Here is an 18,415-nt window from a genome sequence, read left to right as displayed (position 1 = left end):
TGTGGAAGGGTCAAAAAAAGTTCCAGGATCAGGAGGGAAACAATAGGGTCAGCCGGGGAATCTGAAACACTGAATTTATTTTCTGGCCTTACTCTCACCTGGGGTTGACTTCAATGTGATAGTTGCTGGAAATGGAGACAATCTCTAGCTTCTTGTTCGAGGGAGTAGTGAAGTTGTTGTGCTCGATGCGAAGTTTCTCCACCCCCGACCCGTAGAGTTCCCGCAGGGTGCACATCACCCGCGTCTTCTTGCCCGCACCAGACGGGCCGTACACCAGCAGGTGCGGGAAATCTCCCCCTTGAACCTAAACATCACAATGATTTTTAGATTAAAAAAAGAAAGAATTGTATGTTTATGAAACGTTTAATTGACAAAACAAAACGTTCACAACAAACACTCATACAAATTACAATAGAAATAAGAATTAATGTATTCATCTGCTTTTTTTATATTTAGTCAAGTTTGACTAAATATTTTAACATCGAGGGGGAATCGAAACGAGGGTCGTGGTGTATGTGCGTGTGTGTGTGTGTGTGCGTGTGTGTGTGTGTGTGTGTGTCTGTGTGTGTGTGTAGAGCGATTCAGACTAAACTACTGGACCGATCTTTATGAAATTTGACATGAGAGTTCCTGGGTATGAAATCCCCGAACGTTTTTTTCATTTTTTTGATAAATGTCTTTGATGACGTCATATCCGGCTTTTCGTGAAAGTTGAGGCGGCACTGTCACGCCCTCATTTTTCAACCAAATTGGTTGAAATTTTGGTCAAGTAATCTTCGACGAAGCCCGGACTTCGGTATTGCATTTCAGCTTGGTGGCTTAAAAATTAATTAATGACTTTGGTCATTAAAAATCTGAAAATTGTAAAAAAAAATAAAAATTTATAAAACGATCCAAATTTACGTTTATCTTATTCTCCATCATTTGCTGATTCCAAAAACATATAAATATGTTATATTCGGATTAAAAACAAGCTCTAAAAATTAAATATATAAAAATTATTATCAAAATTTTTTTTTCCAAATCAATTTAAAAACACTTTCATCTTATTCCTTGTCGGTTCCTGATTCCAAAAATATATAGATATGATATGTTTGGATTAAAAACACGCTCAGAAAGTTAAAACGAATTCCACGGGCACTGCCTTTGCCACGGGCGGTGGAGTGACGATGCTACGAGTATACGGTCTTGCTGCGTTGCGTTGCGTTCAGTTTCATTCTGTGAGTTCGACAGCTACTTGACTAAATATTGTATTTTCGCCTTACGCGACTTGTTTACATCTGCCATCTGGCCAAAAGTGAGATCATTTCACATGATACGTACATGTACAAGAAACCAATAAATGCAGAAGAAAAACTGTGTTAATCAAGAGTAAAAATCAGGGTTTGTAATAATAAACGGCTAAATGCAAGAAAACAAACACGGTGTATTTTATAACTAGCATGACTGGATCAACCAATAACATATCAATTATTACCTGCACACCATGTAACTCACCCTTTGAAGCAACATATACCACTACAGGCATAAAGGTAGATGTTTATAGTTCTTATGAATCCATTCCATTGTGGTAATAAACAACCAACAATATATACTCCTTGCATACATTCACACATGTGATGTGTAGTCCAACAATAATATTGTAAAAAGTAACACTAACAGAGACACCAAGTATTTGCAAAGTCACGAAAGTGTACCAATTTCTTCAGATGTGCTGCTTGGTCCTTGTGATAATCAAGTTTGGCAAGTGTCGTTGGTCTGTATTTATCAACCCACAAACTCATCTTGGCGGTGTTGTTCGCAATACTTTGAAACGGTTTAACTTTCCTGTGAGAAGGTTCTCTTGCTTTTACGTTTCCCACTTCGCGCGGACTGCGGAGTGAAACTAAGGGAAGTAATTATCCTAATCTTTTTAGACTAGATCACTGTCCTTTTTGCAAATGTTGACTGGGGACTGGTCAGCATAGAATGTGACTTTATATTCAACCAAAACAGGATTTACACCCTGTTGTCACATATATCATGGATGCTTGAGTAATTCAAATCACTAAGATCATAATAAATGCAACAAATGGTTCGCAAAAATATTTTTCTTTTGAACAATCAACTTCAAAGTAATTTTAGACAGGTGACAAACTTTTCGACGCATGCGCAGTTACTCACCCCGGAAGCAACTGGGTTTGAGTGTCATTTGAGATCAGCGGAGTTGAAATTGACGAGTAAACTGGCATGTTGTGACCACCAACGATTTGAACGTGTGTATGAGGAGACGGGAATACGTTAACCAGTAACCATGCTGCTGATTACCTGCTTTTTGACTTACATGGCTGGCACAGGTGAGTTCTAGATCCGATTTGAGCACATGTTTGGGTTGTCTTGAAGTTCACGCTTTCTCATGCTGTTGTCTACATGTACGCAGAGGTAAACATTGAGCTTCCAGATATGCGTATACGGTTCACCAGGTTGATCAGACGTACGGTGGTTGATGATAGTTCAAACTTACACTGGTGGTGTTCCTCCTGCGTTTTCCTCCCTTCCAGTTCCAGTCAACTCAGAATGTATAACCCTAAACCAGTATTGCAGTAATTTGAGTAAACCGCTAACCAGGAAATGGTAGATAATTTGTGTTAAATAGACAATAACTAGTAGAGAAGGTAAGTTATATGGCTAATTGATGAATGATATCACAAATAGCCGGATTTAGCCCTGTGTTAGGTACACAGTCACATTGAATAGTGAATCAACCTCGACAAAATGTATACAATTTTACAAGTACAACTATTAACTTAATTAAGTTACAACTTCAAGTCTTTGACATGATTGATATCACAACAGTTTCATAATAACTTTTCTTTGATTGCTTATGTGATTGTTTGTTTTATTTTGCTTTTTGATCAATCAATAAGGACTGACTTTATAACGTTCAATCATAACTTATTTTGCAGTGCTTGCTGATGATCCCATCGTGACCATCATTGAGACCAACCCTGTCAAGGATCCCGTCGAGCAAAAGATCATTTCTGAGAAAAACTTTGACGTGCAGCTAACTTGTGTTGTAGAAAACAGACCAAGAGATAAAGAGGTGCGTAATTTTACATACAAACGTTGACGATAATCAATCAATCAATATGAGGCTTATATCGCGCGTATTCCGTGAGTACAGTTCTAAGCGCAGGGATTTTTTTTTAATTTTTAAAAAAAAATTTTGTCAGCCCTCTCCATGGACCTAGAGGGTCCTTGGACCCCCAGTTTGAATGTTTAGAGCGTCCGTGGACCCCCTCATCTGAGTTTTAGAGGGTCCAAGGGAGTCCCGGGGCCTCGAAGCCCCTGTGTACTTGACACAAATTGTGATCAAGCGAGATATGATATTGATATTAACTATTAGTATTAAGTCATAGACTCATAAGTGTCTTTTCACCAGAATATTCCAACAAAATATTCACATTTGTTGAAATGTCAACCTTGTTGAATGGGAAACACAGTAACACACACACGCGCTTGCACCTGGCACGCACACTTTGAGGAGCCCTGATGACAGACCCAACAATGTGCGTTAGTCACCTTAGTGAGTGAGACAGTAGTCCATGCTCAAGTGTGTGTGCTGGTGAATCTCTGTGTCTGCTTACAACAACAAAAATCATATTCTTATATATTTTATTCCATGCACTTTACAGTTTAGTTCAGTCTTCTTCTTCGTTCATGGGCTGAATCTCCCACTTTTTTATTTTACGTGTATGGACATTTTTACCCTGCTGTTCAGGCAGCCATACACCGCTTTTGGGGGAAATGGTTTCAGTTGATTTAGCTGTTTTAATTTGTCTGCAGGTTCAGTGGATTGGTTTGGTGAGAAGAAACAACTCGGTCACAACAGTCCCGATCTCTACATCCACACGTTCCTATGACGCATTCAAGTACAGTATAGACCTTCCATCACCTACTTCATGGCGACTGAGAATTCAGAACGCCCAAGTGACAGACGAGGGTAAATACACCTGTCAGGTTCAGATCTCAAACCAGAACTACGCCAAAGCTGAGGAGGAGCTGGTTATTGTTGGTGAGTGGTATTGTATATTATATCATATCTATTTATAATATTCTTTGCGGCTTACTTCAGTTGAACTTTGTTGTGGGTCTTGTTTTCTGGTCTTGCTTGTTTGTTACTGCTGTAAGTGTTATTGTGAGACTGACATTGCTGATGGGTTTTTATTTTAGTCTATGTGTCCACACTGGGTGTGTGAGCTGACGTGAGACATTTTTATGTGACTGTAAAGTCAGTTATTCCCCCCTCTGCTTCTTTACCTCTGTAAACTTGTAGGGGTAGTTATTTTTCGATAACCCAGCAACCAAACAAATAACGACCCAGCAACAGCCTGAATCCTCGATAGTGCAATGGGTTGAGAAGTTGTTCTGCTTCGGTACTACTTTTTGCGACTGAAAAGTTCCGAACGCTCTAATGTACGAAGTATACATCTCTGGAGCAAACAATACAAACATACCGCATTTAAATTAACAACTACAGGCCTGAACACATGAATCTCCATATAAAATCCATGAGTTCGGTTGTTTTCTGAATCTAGATCTGCCGTGCTCAAACGTTCATCACAAGCAATTTCCCGCAAGGCAAGTAACTCATACTAGCGACAAGAGTAGTTCCCCTTCTTTTCACTCAGTTTCTTCGACAACAGACTGCAATCCGACGGTCAGTTTTTAACAATATTTCATTTAATAAACAGATCACACGCAACAAAATGCACACATCTCATTAATTTAAACAACATAAAGCGGTTTCATACATTTTTTTCCCCAGAAAACTGAACTTCATACAGTTTTTAACGTTGGAACACGGGTGCAAAAGTTCGTCTGCTAGTTCCATTTGACGAAAGAACATTATCCTAAGCGATACCAAAACATATACAGAACACACAATACTGTATCTGCCTTTGCCGCCACAGCAGAATAACAGCATATCTGTGTACTTGATTTTAGTCCAAAATAGGAAAACTGACAAAAAGTGTTAACAGAATGGAATGATTTGCACGGAACTATACAACCGCGCATTAATCAATCGCCTGCGCAGGTTGACTGGTTGAGTGAATAGGATTCGATCAAACTTTCGCAAAAAAACTCCTCTTTTCTTTGAATAACTGAAGAAAGGAGGAATAAAGAGGTTACACACCTCGTCTCAGTGATTATGAAAAATAATGGTCTCAGTTCGCGGTCATGAAAAAGCTCGCTAAAGCTCGCATTTTTCATGATCCGCTAACTTCGACCATTATTTTTAATAATCACTGAGACTCGGCATGTAACCTCTACTTATCCCCCTAAACCCAGTGCACGAAGCGAATACAGGGGGTGTTCAGCTGCCAGTCAGTAACCACAAATAACAAAACCTTTGCTTCTATTCCTTTCTTTTGCAAAAAGTGATCGTTCATAGACCAGTGCTTGAAGAGCTATGTAGGTACAGTGGACCCCCCACCCCTTTTAAGACCTAACAAATTGTGGGAAATCAGGTCTTAGACAGGAGAGAGTCTCAAAATGGGGTTAAATTTACAGATGTTATTGACGGAAAATCTGAAAAATTAAAGGTACTGAACTTGTCAAATTCAGGTGCACGGAGCCCCTGGGGCTTTTAGTCATACCTCAGGCAGCTATCCGTTAGAAGAACTACCAAGTTTCATTGACTTGCACCCAAAGAGTCAAGAACTGCAATTATTTTACGAATTAATTTCGTACTTGGATCCGGCTGGTCTTGGCCTATTTTTGGATCTAAATTTAGATCAGGTAGATCACCACATGCACATCATGCACAACTGAAAAGACACGTCACTAGCGAACTATGTCAGACGTCATCATGAGTTTGTGTAAAACAAAATGGAGGCCGGAATCACTCAGTTGAATCGAACTCCGACCAAACACCACGTAATAACTAGGTTAATGTATGCACTCGCGTGAACAAGAAACTGTCGAACTTCACAGATGTCGTCGTTGGGTAGTTTTGGGTTTGTTTTACTACCATAGGAGGATTTTTGAACTGTAAATGCACTCAGCTGCAACAAAAACGCAAAACGAAGGCTGTGAGCTGCACTGTGCCTTTAAGGAAGGTCTTGAAAATGAAAAAAGTCTTAAATTGGGGTGGCTTAAAAGGGGGGTTTCACTGTACTTGTCTGTGTTTGTTTTTCAGCATTACGTTGTTCTCAATGATCACATTATTTTGTTCAAACAGAGGAACCCCAGATTGCTGACCTGGAAACCAGCAGCGATGTTTCCAAAAGTGAAGGGGAGAGTTTGACCTTGAAGTGCCATGCCACCGGCAGACCAACACCCCTGACCAAGTGGACACGCATGGCCGGAGAGCTGCTGCCCTCTGGGGGACGCGAACATCTGGTGTGTTTTACTTGATCGTTTTATCAACTGGTGTTTCTGAGTGTGTTAACTGATGGGAAAACAGTAGAAATTTTGCTGCCATCTGACGTGAAGTTTTGTGGTGTGTTTCAGTTTACCCTGATAAGCTGTGCCTGTGGGTAAAGAAAATGTTTGTGTCATTTCCTGAAAATGAAGGTCTCTTGTAAAACAGTACTGTGCATTAGAAATATTGAGTCAAGTTGTGGTGGAAAACAAGTCAGCGATTTCTTTATTCATGGTAGCCTGGTCGATCTCTAATTTGCAACGGACCCTAAGCTTTGAAGGTAAGGAGCAAAAAAACCAAAATAAAATGAAAAGAACATCTTTAAAATTATGAAAAGGCTCCTTTTGAGCTATAGTGTCATTTGTATAAGCTTGTTACTGCAAACACTTATATTTTCCCCCACCCCCTCCCCCAGATATAAGCAGCAGAGGAAAGGAAATACAATGTGTACTTGTTTTCTTTTGTTAAGCTCTCCGACTTGGTGATTCCTTTGCTGACGCCCGATCATGCCGGGATTTACAAGTGTTCTGCCATCAACTCAGCAGGCGAGGACTACAGAGACATCCGAGTGACTGTTAACTGTAAGTAGAAACATACTTTTCTTCACCCAGCAGTAATGCCCCCCTTCTCAGCGTATTCTCTCTGTGTATTATAGTATTATAGCTACCAATTAAGTTTGTTTTAGAGTCGGCTGTCCATGCAGGGTTTGGGAATAGGCAGAGGGACAGTTTGTGCCACATAACATCAAATCAAATCAAATGAAGTTTCTTTTCATGTTTGATAGAAAGGGAATGTGTTAATCTCTTGCAATATGATTTTACTTTTTATGGGAGGGATAAGTCTAATACAAGTGTATCTGCTGCAAGTTTCATCTAAACATTTATGTAAACTTAAATTCTTTGCATTCAGTGGTTGGTTGCCAAGTTCCGATATCTTCTCATTTTGTACCTGTCTACAGTTGGTTTTTTTTATCAATTGTTGGCACTTGGGTTTGAGACTTTGACACCTGCAGCAGTCTTTGCCCCTTGTGTTTTTCACATGGCTGGAGAAATAGCTCAATCAGTAGCGCTGCTGGCTTCAAAACCAGTAGTTGCTTTTGGCATGGGTTCGATCCCCACGTTCAACGAGGGATTTTTTTCCCAGAGTCAACTTTGTACATACTCTCCTTGGTGTTCGAACACAACCGTGTGCACCCAAGCGCACGATAAAGAACCCAAGTTCACATCAAAAGTCTCAGGGCTTGGAAACACAAATACATGTACACGCATGCAGGAAAAAAAGGGGTAGTGCCGTACTGTATGGCATCTCGCTTTTCCCCAGTGAGAAAGCAGCCCGAAATTCCATGAGGGTAACCTTACAGGACAGTTTAAAACCTTATCCTTATACCTATCCTCATACTCTTTGTTCAAAGTTTAGGTTTGATACTTGTGCAGACGCCCCACAGGTTAGCTCTGGGAACGCTGTGGTCCAGCAAGCAGTGGGCTACGTGAAAGAGCTTGTGTGTAACATCAAGGGCTACCCTACGCCCAAAGCCGGAGATATCACCTGGACCAAGCGGGGCTCTGCTCTTGGTTTCGATGGACAGTGAGTGTTAATGTTGTGTATGGATTGTAACACCAAGCGTTGACATACAGGTTTAACACAAAACTGCATTAACTGGAAATTTCCATGAGAAGAAAAAATCGTTAAAAAAAAGGTGTTGCATTTGTGTATCAACCTTAGGTCTTCCAGATGTGTTCTGTTTTATTTCTTTAGTGACCTATTACATCGTTAGGTCTTATTCTGTTCACAGAAATTCGTACGTGCGTTCAATCACTTGAAAATACTGGGAGAAAATCATCAGCTGGTCAGAGCTTTCTTTTTGCATTTCTGTTTTCAATGTCTGCCCTGAAAAGAAAACAATCAGCGTGTTTGTGTCCTATTTGACTTGCTTTTGTATCAGTCACCATTTTCTGTGTAAAGGAGGCTCTGTGTGGTTGTTTATGAACAATTTATTGGATTGGCTAGCAGGATCACTGTGTAGCTATGAACAGGTTTAATAATCAGTATCATTGTTCGTGAATTTAGTGAAGGGATAAATATAGTCCTAATTAGTTTTATTGATACACAGAACATTAATTTACCATGATAATTTCAGTTAATTTGCCCGGTCTATGGTATAGAGAGTGATTGGCTAAGTTTGAATATGTGGAACCTTATATTCTGCTTAAAGACAAATGGACTGGAGAAGAACAGTGAGTATGTCGGTGTAAATTGATGCAACTGTTTATGTTTGTTATCTGTTTTGTGAATGGATTCCACACCATGCTGATCTTTTCTGAATCTTATTTTAGTGCCACATACAGTAAGGACAGTTTGCACTCTCATCTCATTCTAAAATTTTCTTCTTTTCTCAGTGTCTATGCGAGAAACATTCCTGGTGCCTCGAGTCGTATCACAAGCATCTTGGTGTTCTGGGGTGTGCGTGAAGATGACTATGGGGAATACACGTGCGCTTCCAAAAATGAGAAAGGTGCAGGCAGCTTCAAGTTCCAGCTGCAGAGTGAGTACTGTGACCAATACATTCAAGATACAGTGGAACCTCCCTTTTATGATCTCCGAAAGTCTGAAAAAAACAGGATCTTTAAAGGGGGGAGGGGGGTGTCTTAAAAGGGGGGTTCCACTGTATTGAAAATGGTAATGGTTAAGCCGTTCGATTATCACAAGCAGATACACAAGCAGGAGAATATTTTATTACCCAAGGTTGGGAATTCACCCTGAGTGTGCGGCTACACAGACATCCTCTCGAATCATGCACGCCCAAAGAAACAACAAAATAATTAAAAATACGTTCACAAGTTACAATCAGCATAATCTAGTAGTCTCTTTTTCTCTTGCACACTGTAAGGAAGATGAGGAACAGCTGTTCCAAGGGCTGTTGCCTCCCTTTGACTATTCTCTACTCAACTTGGGGCCTTGTTTTGCTGGCTTCTTTTTTTAAATTTTATTTTTGTATTATCTCTTTCTGTTTAGGGTTTTTCTGCGTGGTAATGAGAATACATGATTCATGACTCCCACGCAATATCATACAGGAGCTTGGTTCTTTTATTACCGTATGTGTGTGAATTTTTCCTTGTTTGATCGTTTTATCATTAGTCTCTTTCTGTGTGCTTGTGCAGGGTCTGGAACACCGACAGAGGATCGCACAGGAACCATCCGAGCCGGAGCGTCCATGCTGGCATTCAACATTGGAACTATAATGATGCTTCTTTCAGTCTGTCTTCTCCAGCGATTAGGATTTCATTAGTACTTGTTTTTAATGGAGGGGGGGTTGAATCTATGCGGGTCTACTTAGCTGTGCCTTTGGGATTATTTCGCGAGTAGGATTTCATTAGCTTTTCGTTTTAATGGAGCAAGGGGATGTGGGTTGAATCTATGCCAACCTACTTAGCTGTGCATTTGGAATTATATCTGAAACTTCAGAATAACAGTTTTGTGGAAGACAGAAGATGCAAAAAATGAGTTGCTCAGGTGACAAAATTACAATGAAACACTGCTGACCCTTGTTGATTGTACTTTTAGTTGTTAGGTGACAGTAGGGCAAAGTGTCATATTGTTTGCCTTGTTGTATGCAAAACATGTTTATAGATTTGGGGGGTGGGGGGGGGGGGGGGAGATAGTCAGATGATGAATACCAATCATTGAAATTGAAAGTATGTAAAGAGGAATGGCCATTGTTCTTGCTCTCCTAATGTCAATTTCATTTTAGTTTTCAAGCTTTTTAAAGATCAAAATAGTCTACATATGAAAACATAGTTCCAATTTCGAATACAAATGTTGTGCATTTCGAATAGTTTTTGTGCAAAAGAGGAAGGATGGTTGTGAAAACTGAACGAGTGTTTGTAATAAGTATTCTATCATCAAAAGTTTTTATGTAAATGATGTTGTACTGTCACATATAATAATGATTACATGTCTGCCTTTGTCATATCTTCATTCTTATGCTGTATATATATATATAAAAAAAATGTAATCAATGTTTCGTATACAAAGTGCATATCATTGAAGATCAATTATTTTGTGTTTAATCATTAGAAGAATTAATTGCAGTGCTCTGGATCTTACCAACTTTCAGACATATCAGTTATCAAGAGACATCAGTTATCAAAGTGTACACATTTTATTCAAAATAATGTTTTCCATTTTCTTAATTTAAAATGAATTTGTAAGATCTACAATGACATGTACAACCGGATGATTATCATGATTGAGAAGTTTTTGATGATAAAAGCCTACATGGTCATTACCTAAGCACTCATCACATTTTGAAAACAAGAAGAGCAAACGCTCGATCGAGTCACTTTCGCAGTTCTGAATATTATATGAGGCATCAGATGGACAGGAAGAAATTGCTATTCACAACACAATGAGTCACGTTCACATAAAATTTGAGCCCGGTCACTTTTATAGTTTCCGAGAAAAGCCCAACGTTAAGTTGTGTGTTGCCGAACAGAAAAGGCTAGTTATCTCCCTTGTTTTTCTGATAACGTTCGTAAAAGGCTACAGATGTAAATACTTTGATGTAAAGAATAATCCTACAAAGTTTCAATCACATCCGATGAACTTTGTCAAAGATATAAAATGTCTAATTTTTCCTTTGACGCTGACCTGTGACCTTGAAAAAGGTCAAAGGTCAACGAAACCATCGTTAAAGTGTAGAGGTCATTGGAGGTCACGACTAAACAAAATATGAGCCCGATCGCTTTGATAGTTTCCGAGATGAACTTTGTCAAAGATATAAAATGTCTAATTTTTCCTCTGACGCTGACCTGTGACCTTGAAAAAGGTCAAAGGTCAACGAAACCATCGTTAAAGTGTAGAGGTCATTGGAGGTCACGACTAAACAAAATATGAGCCCGATCGCTTTGATAGTTTCCGAGAAAAGTCCAACGTTAAGGTGGTGTCTACGGACGGACGGCCGGACGGCCGGCCGGACAGACTAACACTGACCGATTACATAGTCACTTTTTCTCAAGTGACTCAAAAAGTTGATTTCTTTCATGTTCTCTTCATGGAACATGCAGACTGTACCTGTTCATACTTATTGGACAGACAGAATTGGTTGTGAATACAGTGGTACTCCCCATGTAAGACCTCCCAAAATCTGACAAATTTAGGTCTTAAAAGGGGGGGGGGGGGTCTTACATGGGGGGGTGAGGTCAGGTCAGAAAAAGTCTTTTAACCCAGTCGTCCACAGTATCCTCAGAAATTTCACCCCTGCCCCCGGACAACGCAGATGACTGGATGTTGTGGCGCTTCATCCACTTGTAAAGCCATCCGTTTGAAGCGGTAAAATCGTCATGTCCAAGAATCACTGACTCCATCACGGCTTTTTCTTGGATGAGTCTTCCTGTGATGGGTATGTTGCGTCGACGTGCATCACAAAACCAACTCCAAACGCGTTCGTCCATAAATACATTTCCTTGCCTTGGAGTATTTGCGGTCACAATTTTCGCCGGTCTCCCATCGATTGACCACGTTTTCTTGGTCGCTGACGATCGATTGAATCTGAGTTTTTCCTACCTCAAACGACCGCGCGATCGAAATTGCCGTTTCGCCCTTACGACTCACCACTTCCATCCTCTGTTCCAGAGTCAAAATTTTCCTCTTCTTTCCGCGCGATTGAGCGTTTGAAGTTGAAGGAGAGTTCGAAGCCATGGTCGAAGAAGAAGATCGTTGATGCTCGCGCGTGTGTTTGTTGATTTTTCGAAAGGAAGTGGACAAAGAAAAGGGCATGTTGGGATCGTAAAATTGTGAACGCCGGACATGCGCAATCGAGACCTAAACGCGTCGTCTGTTATATTTCCGGCCGAGTGATTTTTGCGATCTTTTTTCAGAGATTCAAGCAAAACGTTACGATTTTTTGTTAGGTTTTGATTTGAAAATGTCGTTACAAGGTCGCAAATTGTAACAACTAGTCGGTCGCAAATCGGGTTCTGGGGGGAGTCGGCCATGGGGGGTGATTTATATAGCAAAACTAATCCGTCAGCAAGAATGAGGTCTGAGAAGGGAGAGGGTCTCTGATGGGGGGGTCGTTCGTCAGGAGTACCACTGTATTGCCTTTTTTTTTTTCCATTGCTTGAAATGCCAGTTTCTAAATCACTGTAACTAACCAAGAGCAGCTTGTACATATCAGTTGAATAACATTCCAGTTTTGTACAGTTTCTCTACTTCTGAAAATATATGTTTTATAATAAAATTGTTTTTATCAAAGTTTTGTGTTTATTTTCTATATTTTAATGCGGGTGTCAGTTATTCATTTTCAAACAGGAAATGCCTAATCAAAATTGAAGAGGGTTTGGGAATGCACCAAACCATACATCAAACGAACGCTGCTATAATTTTATTTCAATTTATTCCATACCAGCACATTCAGTGATTCACCCATCCCCCACACTAACACACACACAGACAGCAATATCCATCTCAGTTTCATATGGTAGTTTGATAAATGCCTTAGTATTCTTCTCTTTCTCTGCGAGTCTCTCATTCTTTCTTTATTTGGTGTTTAACGTCGTTTTCAACCACGAAGGTTATATTGCGACGACGAGTCTCTCATACACTCTACACAAATCTACAATCCGTAAGCTATTTAAGTCTGGATGAACTCGTGTTCACTTGAAAAAACTACACAAATGTTGAAAAGTACAATCATTTTTTTATGTCCATTAGACGGAATACTACAAAGAATGCCTGATATGAAATGCTAAAATGGAGCATTAGAAACACTATACCGGTAAAATAAAAAGCTTTTGGGGAAGCGGTATTAAAATGCTTTACTGCATGTGTCTGGCAGCAGAAAATATTCCAGATTTTCTATCCTAGTACACATGTTGCAGGTATGGAACAGACCTAGTTGAACGACCCCAAATTAGGGAAGTTTGTATTTTATGCAGTCATAACTCGCACACATTATTTTGACTGATCTGTTCAACACTCAGAGTTTCTCTGACTAGACCTCATCACAACTAACAAGGAAATTGTGTAGACTTTGATTCACTCTCAGAAGAAAATGCACAAAGCATGTGTTTAAAATCAAACTTCAAAGCAAGTACAATCATATGTTCCATTCGTCACTTCTCTTTAGCTCTGCCTCTCTCTTAGTGTCTTACCAACACCATTACTACACAAGAGATCAAACAAGAGCATGGGTACAGTTAACATCCTTCAATAATCATTATCTAGTCACAAAAGCCACAGGCAAAATCATACAAGGCCATTCACAAACACTTCTCTCATAAACAAGCACACAGTTATTTCATTTCACAAAAATTTCTCTCGTAAACAAGCGCACGATCATTTCATTTCACGAACATTTCTCAAATAAACAAGCACACAATCATTTCATTGTGCAAACCCATCTCTTATAAACAAGCACACAGTTATTTCATTTCACAAAAATTTCTCTCATAAACAAGCGCACGATCATTTCATTTCACGAACATTTCTCAAATAAACAAGCACACAATCATTTCATTGTGCAAACCCATCTCTTATAAACAAGCACACAATCATTTCATTTCACAAATATTTCTCTCAAACAAGAACATAATCATTTCATTATACAAACCCATCTCTTACAAACAAGCACACACTTATTTCATTTCACAAATATTTCTCTCATAAACAAGCACACGATCATTCCATTTCACAAACATTTCTCTCATAAACAAGCACACAAACATTTCTCTCAATCAAGCACATAATCAGTTTAGTCAAAGATCACTCTGAAGGGCATGTTGGGCCAAAGGCTGGGCGTATGAACGTCAAGGTTACGGTCGAACGTCATCTGAACGGCCGTCTCCATACCGTGGATCATGGCCGCCCCTTTGCCGTACAAGTGCCGCATCTCTGATGTTCGTTTGGCTCCCGGACGTTCTTTTGGAGCTGCCCCTGTCCGCTCTTTCTGCTCTCCCCTCACTGAAAACAAAAGTGCTGTTAATTTGTTTCTGTTTCTAACCTCAAGGTCAGAACGCAGGTTGCATTCAACTTTCAAGGTCACATGTGTTAGAATGCTGTTCTTGAGGGTCCGGCAGATAAAATAAAAAATATACCTGTATTCTGCAAATGTTTTACCCCATCATCTATAGTACAAACTCCCATCAGCGCATTACAAAAAGAAAGCTCATCTTCCCTTCTTCAGCGTTTGACGGTTGTGTCACTCATAGTCTCAGGCCTGCTGATATCATGAACTGGCAAATTCAGCGCAGGTTAAAAGAAAGCAAAAGCCTACCCCTATGTTCAAGCAAAGATGAAAACAGAAAGCCACATTCTTTCTTCTTAAACGTGAGTACACACCATGATTGTGAGTGTGATGCATGTCTGCATACATTAGGTAAATCAGAAATGCTCATTTTAACAAAGACCATCAGGTTCTTTCTTAATCAAGCCTCAAGGTCAGAAATGTGTGTTAAATAAAAGCATGTAAACAAAAACCTAGATGATGTATTTCCATGAAATTCTCACCTTCCTCAATGTTGACATGTTTCTCTTTCCCAGTTTTCTTGCTCTTTTTTAAGGCATCTGAAAAGTAACAGTGTGATGAGAAATAGTATCTAGTACTATCTATCTAATAAGAATTTAGTACTTGTCAAGGAAAGGTGTACAGAGAGAAGCAATACTCTGTAATTAAGACGATTCATTTTGTCAAACCAAAATCCACTGTCAGTGCCAGGGGATATACACACCACTCATGTTTCTGAAGCTGAAACAAAGCAGGCCTATCAAGATCAACAAGATCAGGTCCACATGTACTCCAAGGTGGAGAATCATTGAAGAACACTGGTAATAAAATCTTATCAATATTAATGAGAATAACACCAACAGGTTATTGTTACGAATTAACCCGTTTTTGGCTTCAAAATTACACAGAAAATACAACAAAAGTATTAAACATTGTAAAAGCTAAACAGAACAACAAAAATAAGTACAGTAGTACCTGCGATGAAAGGACACCTGGGGACCAGTTAAAAGTGTTCCTACATTGCAGGTGGCCTGTCACTACAGGTATACTGACAAACACTCAAGTCCTTAATGGCTAAAAACCGTAGGACTTTTAATATTAATTTTACTACTACGGGTATATTTTGGTCAAGATAATAGACAAAGGAACAGCAAAAGGTGTCCTTTAATGGGAGGTGTCCACTCATCAGAGGGGCCTCAAAATCGCAGGTACCACTGTAGTCAATAAATGAAACTTCATGCAAGTATACCGTACCTCTCTCCTTCCGGTGTCTGTGGGTGTGAGCAAAGAAGTCCAACATTTCTTCAGTGATTTCCATGTGCTCATCCTCCTCGGTCGCCGACTCATTTGTCTCCCCTTCCTCATCAGCCTCCTCTTTGACGTGCACATCCTCCGATGACACTGAGGAATTCATTCCTGCAAGCTCAGCGTTTTGCACAGCCATCCGTATCCTTTTCTTAGCAGCCTTGCGTCTGCGCCTGGCTTTTCTGTTGCGGATGGTCCTGCTTGAGGTTGGTTTCTTGAACAGGTTAGCCTCTCCCTGGCCAAAGCGTCTTTTCTGCTCTTTCGCAGCCTGTTGCTGCGCTGTGACTCTGCTGTGGTGCTGACTGACCGTTCTGTAGACCTCCATGTGTTTCTGGCACCACATGGACACAAACTGGTAGTGGCGCCAGTAATGACTGAAGCAGCTGTGCTCGTACCAGTTGCCAGGCGCAGACAGCAAGTTCGGGAATGGAACCCCTTTCCCCAAAGGGTTGGTCGGTTTTTCTGTACCCCTGCTGCTTTTTCCTGGTGGATGTTGTTTTGCGTGTCCTGAAGCTGATGCCAGTTTCTGGTCTTCACCAGACAATAAAGCGTTACTGTTCATGTCCCCATCATCAGTAGCTGTACCCATCTCTTCCTTCCCACTATCCCCCTCCATGCTCATCTCGCCGGCATCTGACTCGACAAACTCTGCCCGGAATTGTTTTGGACCAGCATGCAGCAATGAAGTGTGGATCACCGTAGTGAAACCTTCGTTGGCATCGGAGCTTGTGACAAGTGAAGACGTTTCAAGGTCATTGCCGGTGACCTCATCTGACTCGTCACCGGAGAAGTCTTCTGTTACGGACGTCATAGTGGCTGTGCTTGTCACATCGTCTTCCATTGTTGATTGCGCTTACACCAAAGCCAGATCTGAAACAGAAAATACTTGAAATATTAGATCAACCCAAGCAAGAGATCCTATCGGTATTTCAAGCTCTGGCAAACTTCAAAACATAGCAAAGCATGTGGTACAGCTATCTCATGCGAGCTGCGAAAGCCGAGGTTCGAAGTTCTAGCGACGTTGAAAGCATAACAAAGAGCGTGTCTCAATCTAGAGATCGAGCTGCTCAGATACCGAAAAGGTCTATTGCACTGTCAGAAACAAATATTTCAAATGTTGCTACAGTTCTTGCCATGAGAATGTAATCATGACAAAAGAAAAATCCTGCAATTTCCCACAGATCTAATCATACACTAATAAAAGAGAGATTATTCTTTTCTGTGTAAGTCTCGCCAACCTTGCCGTGAAAACATAATACTTTTAGCTGCTGCAACAATGCAAGTGTTAGTAGTACTTAGTAACAGTAGGGACTGGCAACAGTTTTCAATAAGCCTCGCAGCTTTGTAAGCGTCACATCTCATTGATTTGTTATAGGTCAGTCATATTTAACATACTCAAAAACGCTTTTTTGATTTCAATCATCATACAATTAAAGTGACTCAATAATAATGGGGTTTTTGTCTAGCAGATTCTTGAAGGTGTTCTTGTTTTGTGCACCTTTAACAAAATCCGTCAATGTGTTCCATGAGGGTGCAACTCTGTTCGAAAAAGATTGTTTCCAAATATTACTATATATTATTAGTTTGACTAAATTCCATTAAAAAAAAATCTCATTATTATATTCCTTGTTGCATCAATGGTAGACTTCTTAAAAAAAGAACTCAACTTTGACATTATCAATACCATGAAAATTTGTATATATGTCTGTATCAAGTTACCTCTAATGTAAGGCTTCTTGATTTAAAAGTAGGGAGATTGACTGCATGCAGTCCTTAGGGATTATATAACCACTTTATGTCCCAAATAGACTCTATAGTTCTGGAGACAGAAAAATTAAGTTAGCAGCTGCATGCAGTCTGTCGATATATGTTGTGTTTTTTAAAGCTGTAACCAGTCCCCCATTTGTTTAATGCGAGAATTGGCAAATGAAGCAAGTTGGGCTACGTGAGAAAAAATTACGGCCTCGCAGCTGCCAATCCGAGTGGCTGTCCATGCATGGCTGTTTAGTGTTTACCCACGCAAGCATGTCTCGCCCATTAAAAAACACTTGTCAGTTTCGTGGCCCTCCTTTGCACCCTTTCTAGGGCTGCTGATTAATTGATGCTTCAAATATGGATGCTGAAGTGGGGTTTTTTTAAGGACAAGATCTTCTTCAGGACAAACTACAGTACAATGTCAGTAGCCTACTTCTTCTGGATCTGGATCTGGTATGTTTCAGGAGCCAGTACTCGCTATCTTTTATGTCATCGCATTGAGAGAAAAAAACCAGAGAGAACAAAAATAAAAATCAGAGAGAGAGAGAGGGAGACACTCTGTCAGTGTCACAGAGAGAGAGAGAGAGAGAGAGCCTAACTAAGACAGAGAGAGGGGTGCAAACTTTTGCATCTCACGTTGTACATGTAATATGTATTTCAATCTCGAAACCAAACAGGGCTTTCTATTTTCAGAGAACTCAAAATAAACAAGGCTAAAACACATATAATACATGACACTTGAAACCGGGTAATCTTGAACTTTAGCGTGTTAAATTCATAGCTCTGAAACCGTATTCGTACAGGAGGCTGCAAAGGATTGCGAATCAAAATAATGCAGGTTGTAAGTGTAGCCTTCACGTTTCTTGAGGAACTGCGTTGTGGTCTACGTCACAATTCTTGCGGAGCGCAGGACTTAGTTACGTACTCCACAAGCACACTGCTGTGAG

General features: G+C 40.1%; 4 protein-coding genes across 4 annotated transcripts in view; 1 reads left to right on the top strand and 3 right to left on the bottom strand.

Moving 5' to 3' along the window:
* LOC138968875 (replication factor C subunit 3-like) overlaps positions 1 to 1,901 on the bottom strand; it is a 39,979-nt gene extending 38,078 nt beyond the window's left edge. The window contains exons 1-2 of the mRNA XM_070341544.1: positions 1,698 to 1,901; positions 99 to 304 (exon numbers count right to left, since the gene is read on the bottom strand). Coding sequence (XP_070197645.1) covers positions 99 to 304; positions 1,698 to 1,784 — 293 coding nt within the window. The 5' untranslated portion in view covers positions 1,785 to 1,901. The remainder of the gene's footprint in view (positions 1 to 98; positions 305 to 1,697) is intronic.
* The window catches only part of LOC138968876 (ubiquitin carboxyl-terminal hydrolase 46-like), a 158,572-nt gene that overhangs the window by 63,742 nt on the left and 76,415 nt on the right, over positions 1 to 18,415 (bottom strand). The window lies entirely within an intron of this gene.
* On the top strand, positions 2,149 to 10,370 carry LOC138968874 (protein amalgam-like). The gene is made up of 8 exons (XM_070341543.1): positions 2,149 to 2,336; positions 2,946 to 3,082; positions 3,826 to 4,054; positions 6,224 to 6,384; positions 6,876 to 6,987; positions 7,840 to 7,990; positions 8,803 to 8,948; positions 9,565 to 10,370. The coding sequence occupies exons 1-8, from the start codon at positions 2,294 to 2,296 to the stop codon at positions 9,690 to 9,692; spliced, it is 1,107 nt and encodes a 368-aa protein (XP_070197644.1). The 5' UTR covers positions 2,149 to 2,293; the 3' UTR covers positions 9,693 to 10,370.
* Positions 12,046 to 18,373, bottom strand: LOC138968873 (gem-associated protein 8-like). Its single transcript, XM_070341541.1, has 4 exons — positions 18,270 to 18,373; positions 15,663 to 16,583; positions 14,912 to 14,968; positions 12,046 to 14,365 (listed from the first exon to the last, which is right to left on the bottom strand). The coding sequence occupies exons 2-4, from the start codon at positions 16,552 to 16,554 to the stop codon at positions 14,157 to 14,159; spliced, it is 1,158 nt and encodes a 385-aa protein (XP_070197642.1). The 5' UTR covers positions 16,555 to 16,583; positions 18,270 to 18,373; the 3' UTR covers positions 12,046 to 14,156.

This window comes from Littorina saxatilis, linkage group LG6 (assembly GCF_037325665.1).
Source record: "Littorina saxatilis isolate snail1 linkage group LG6, US_GU_Lsax_2.0, whole genome shotgun sequence".
Classification (NCBI taxonomy): Eukaryota; Metazoa; Mollusca; class Gastropoda; order Littorinimorpha; family Littorinidae; genus Littorina; species Littorina saxatilis.
This window is presented reverse-complemented; position numbering and strand designations above follow the sequence as displayed.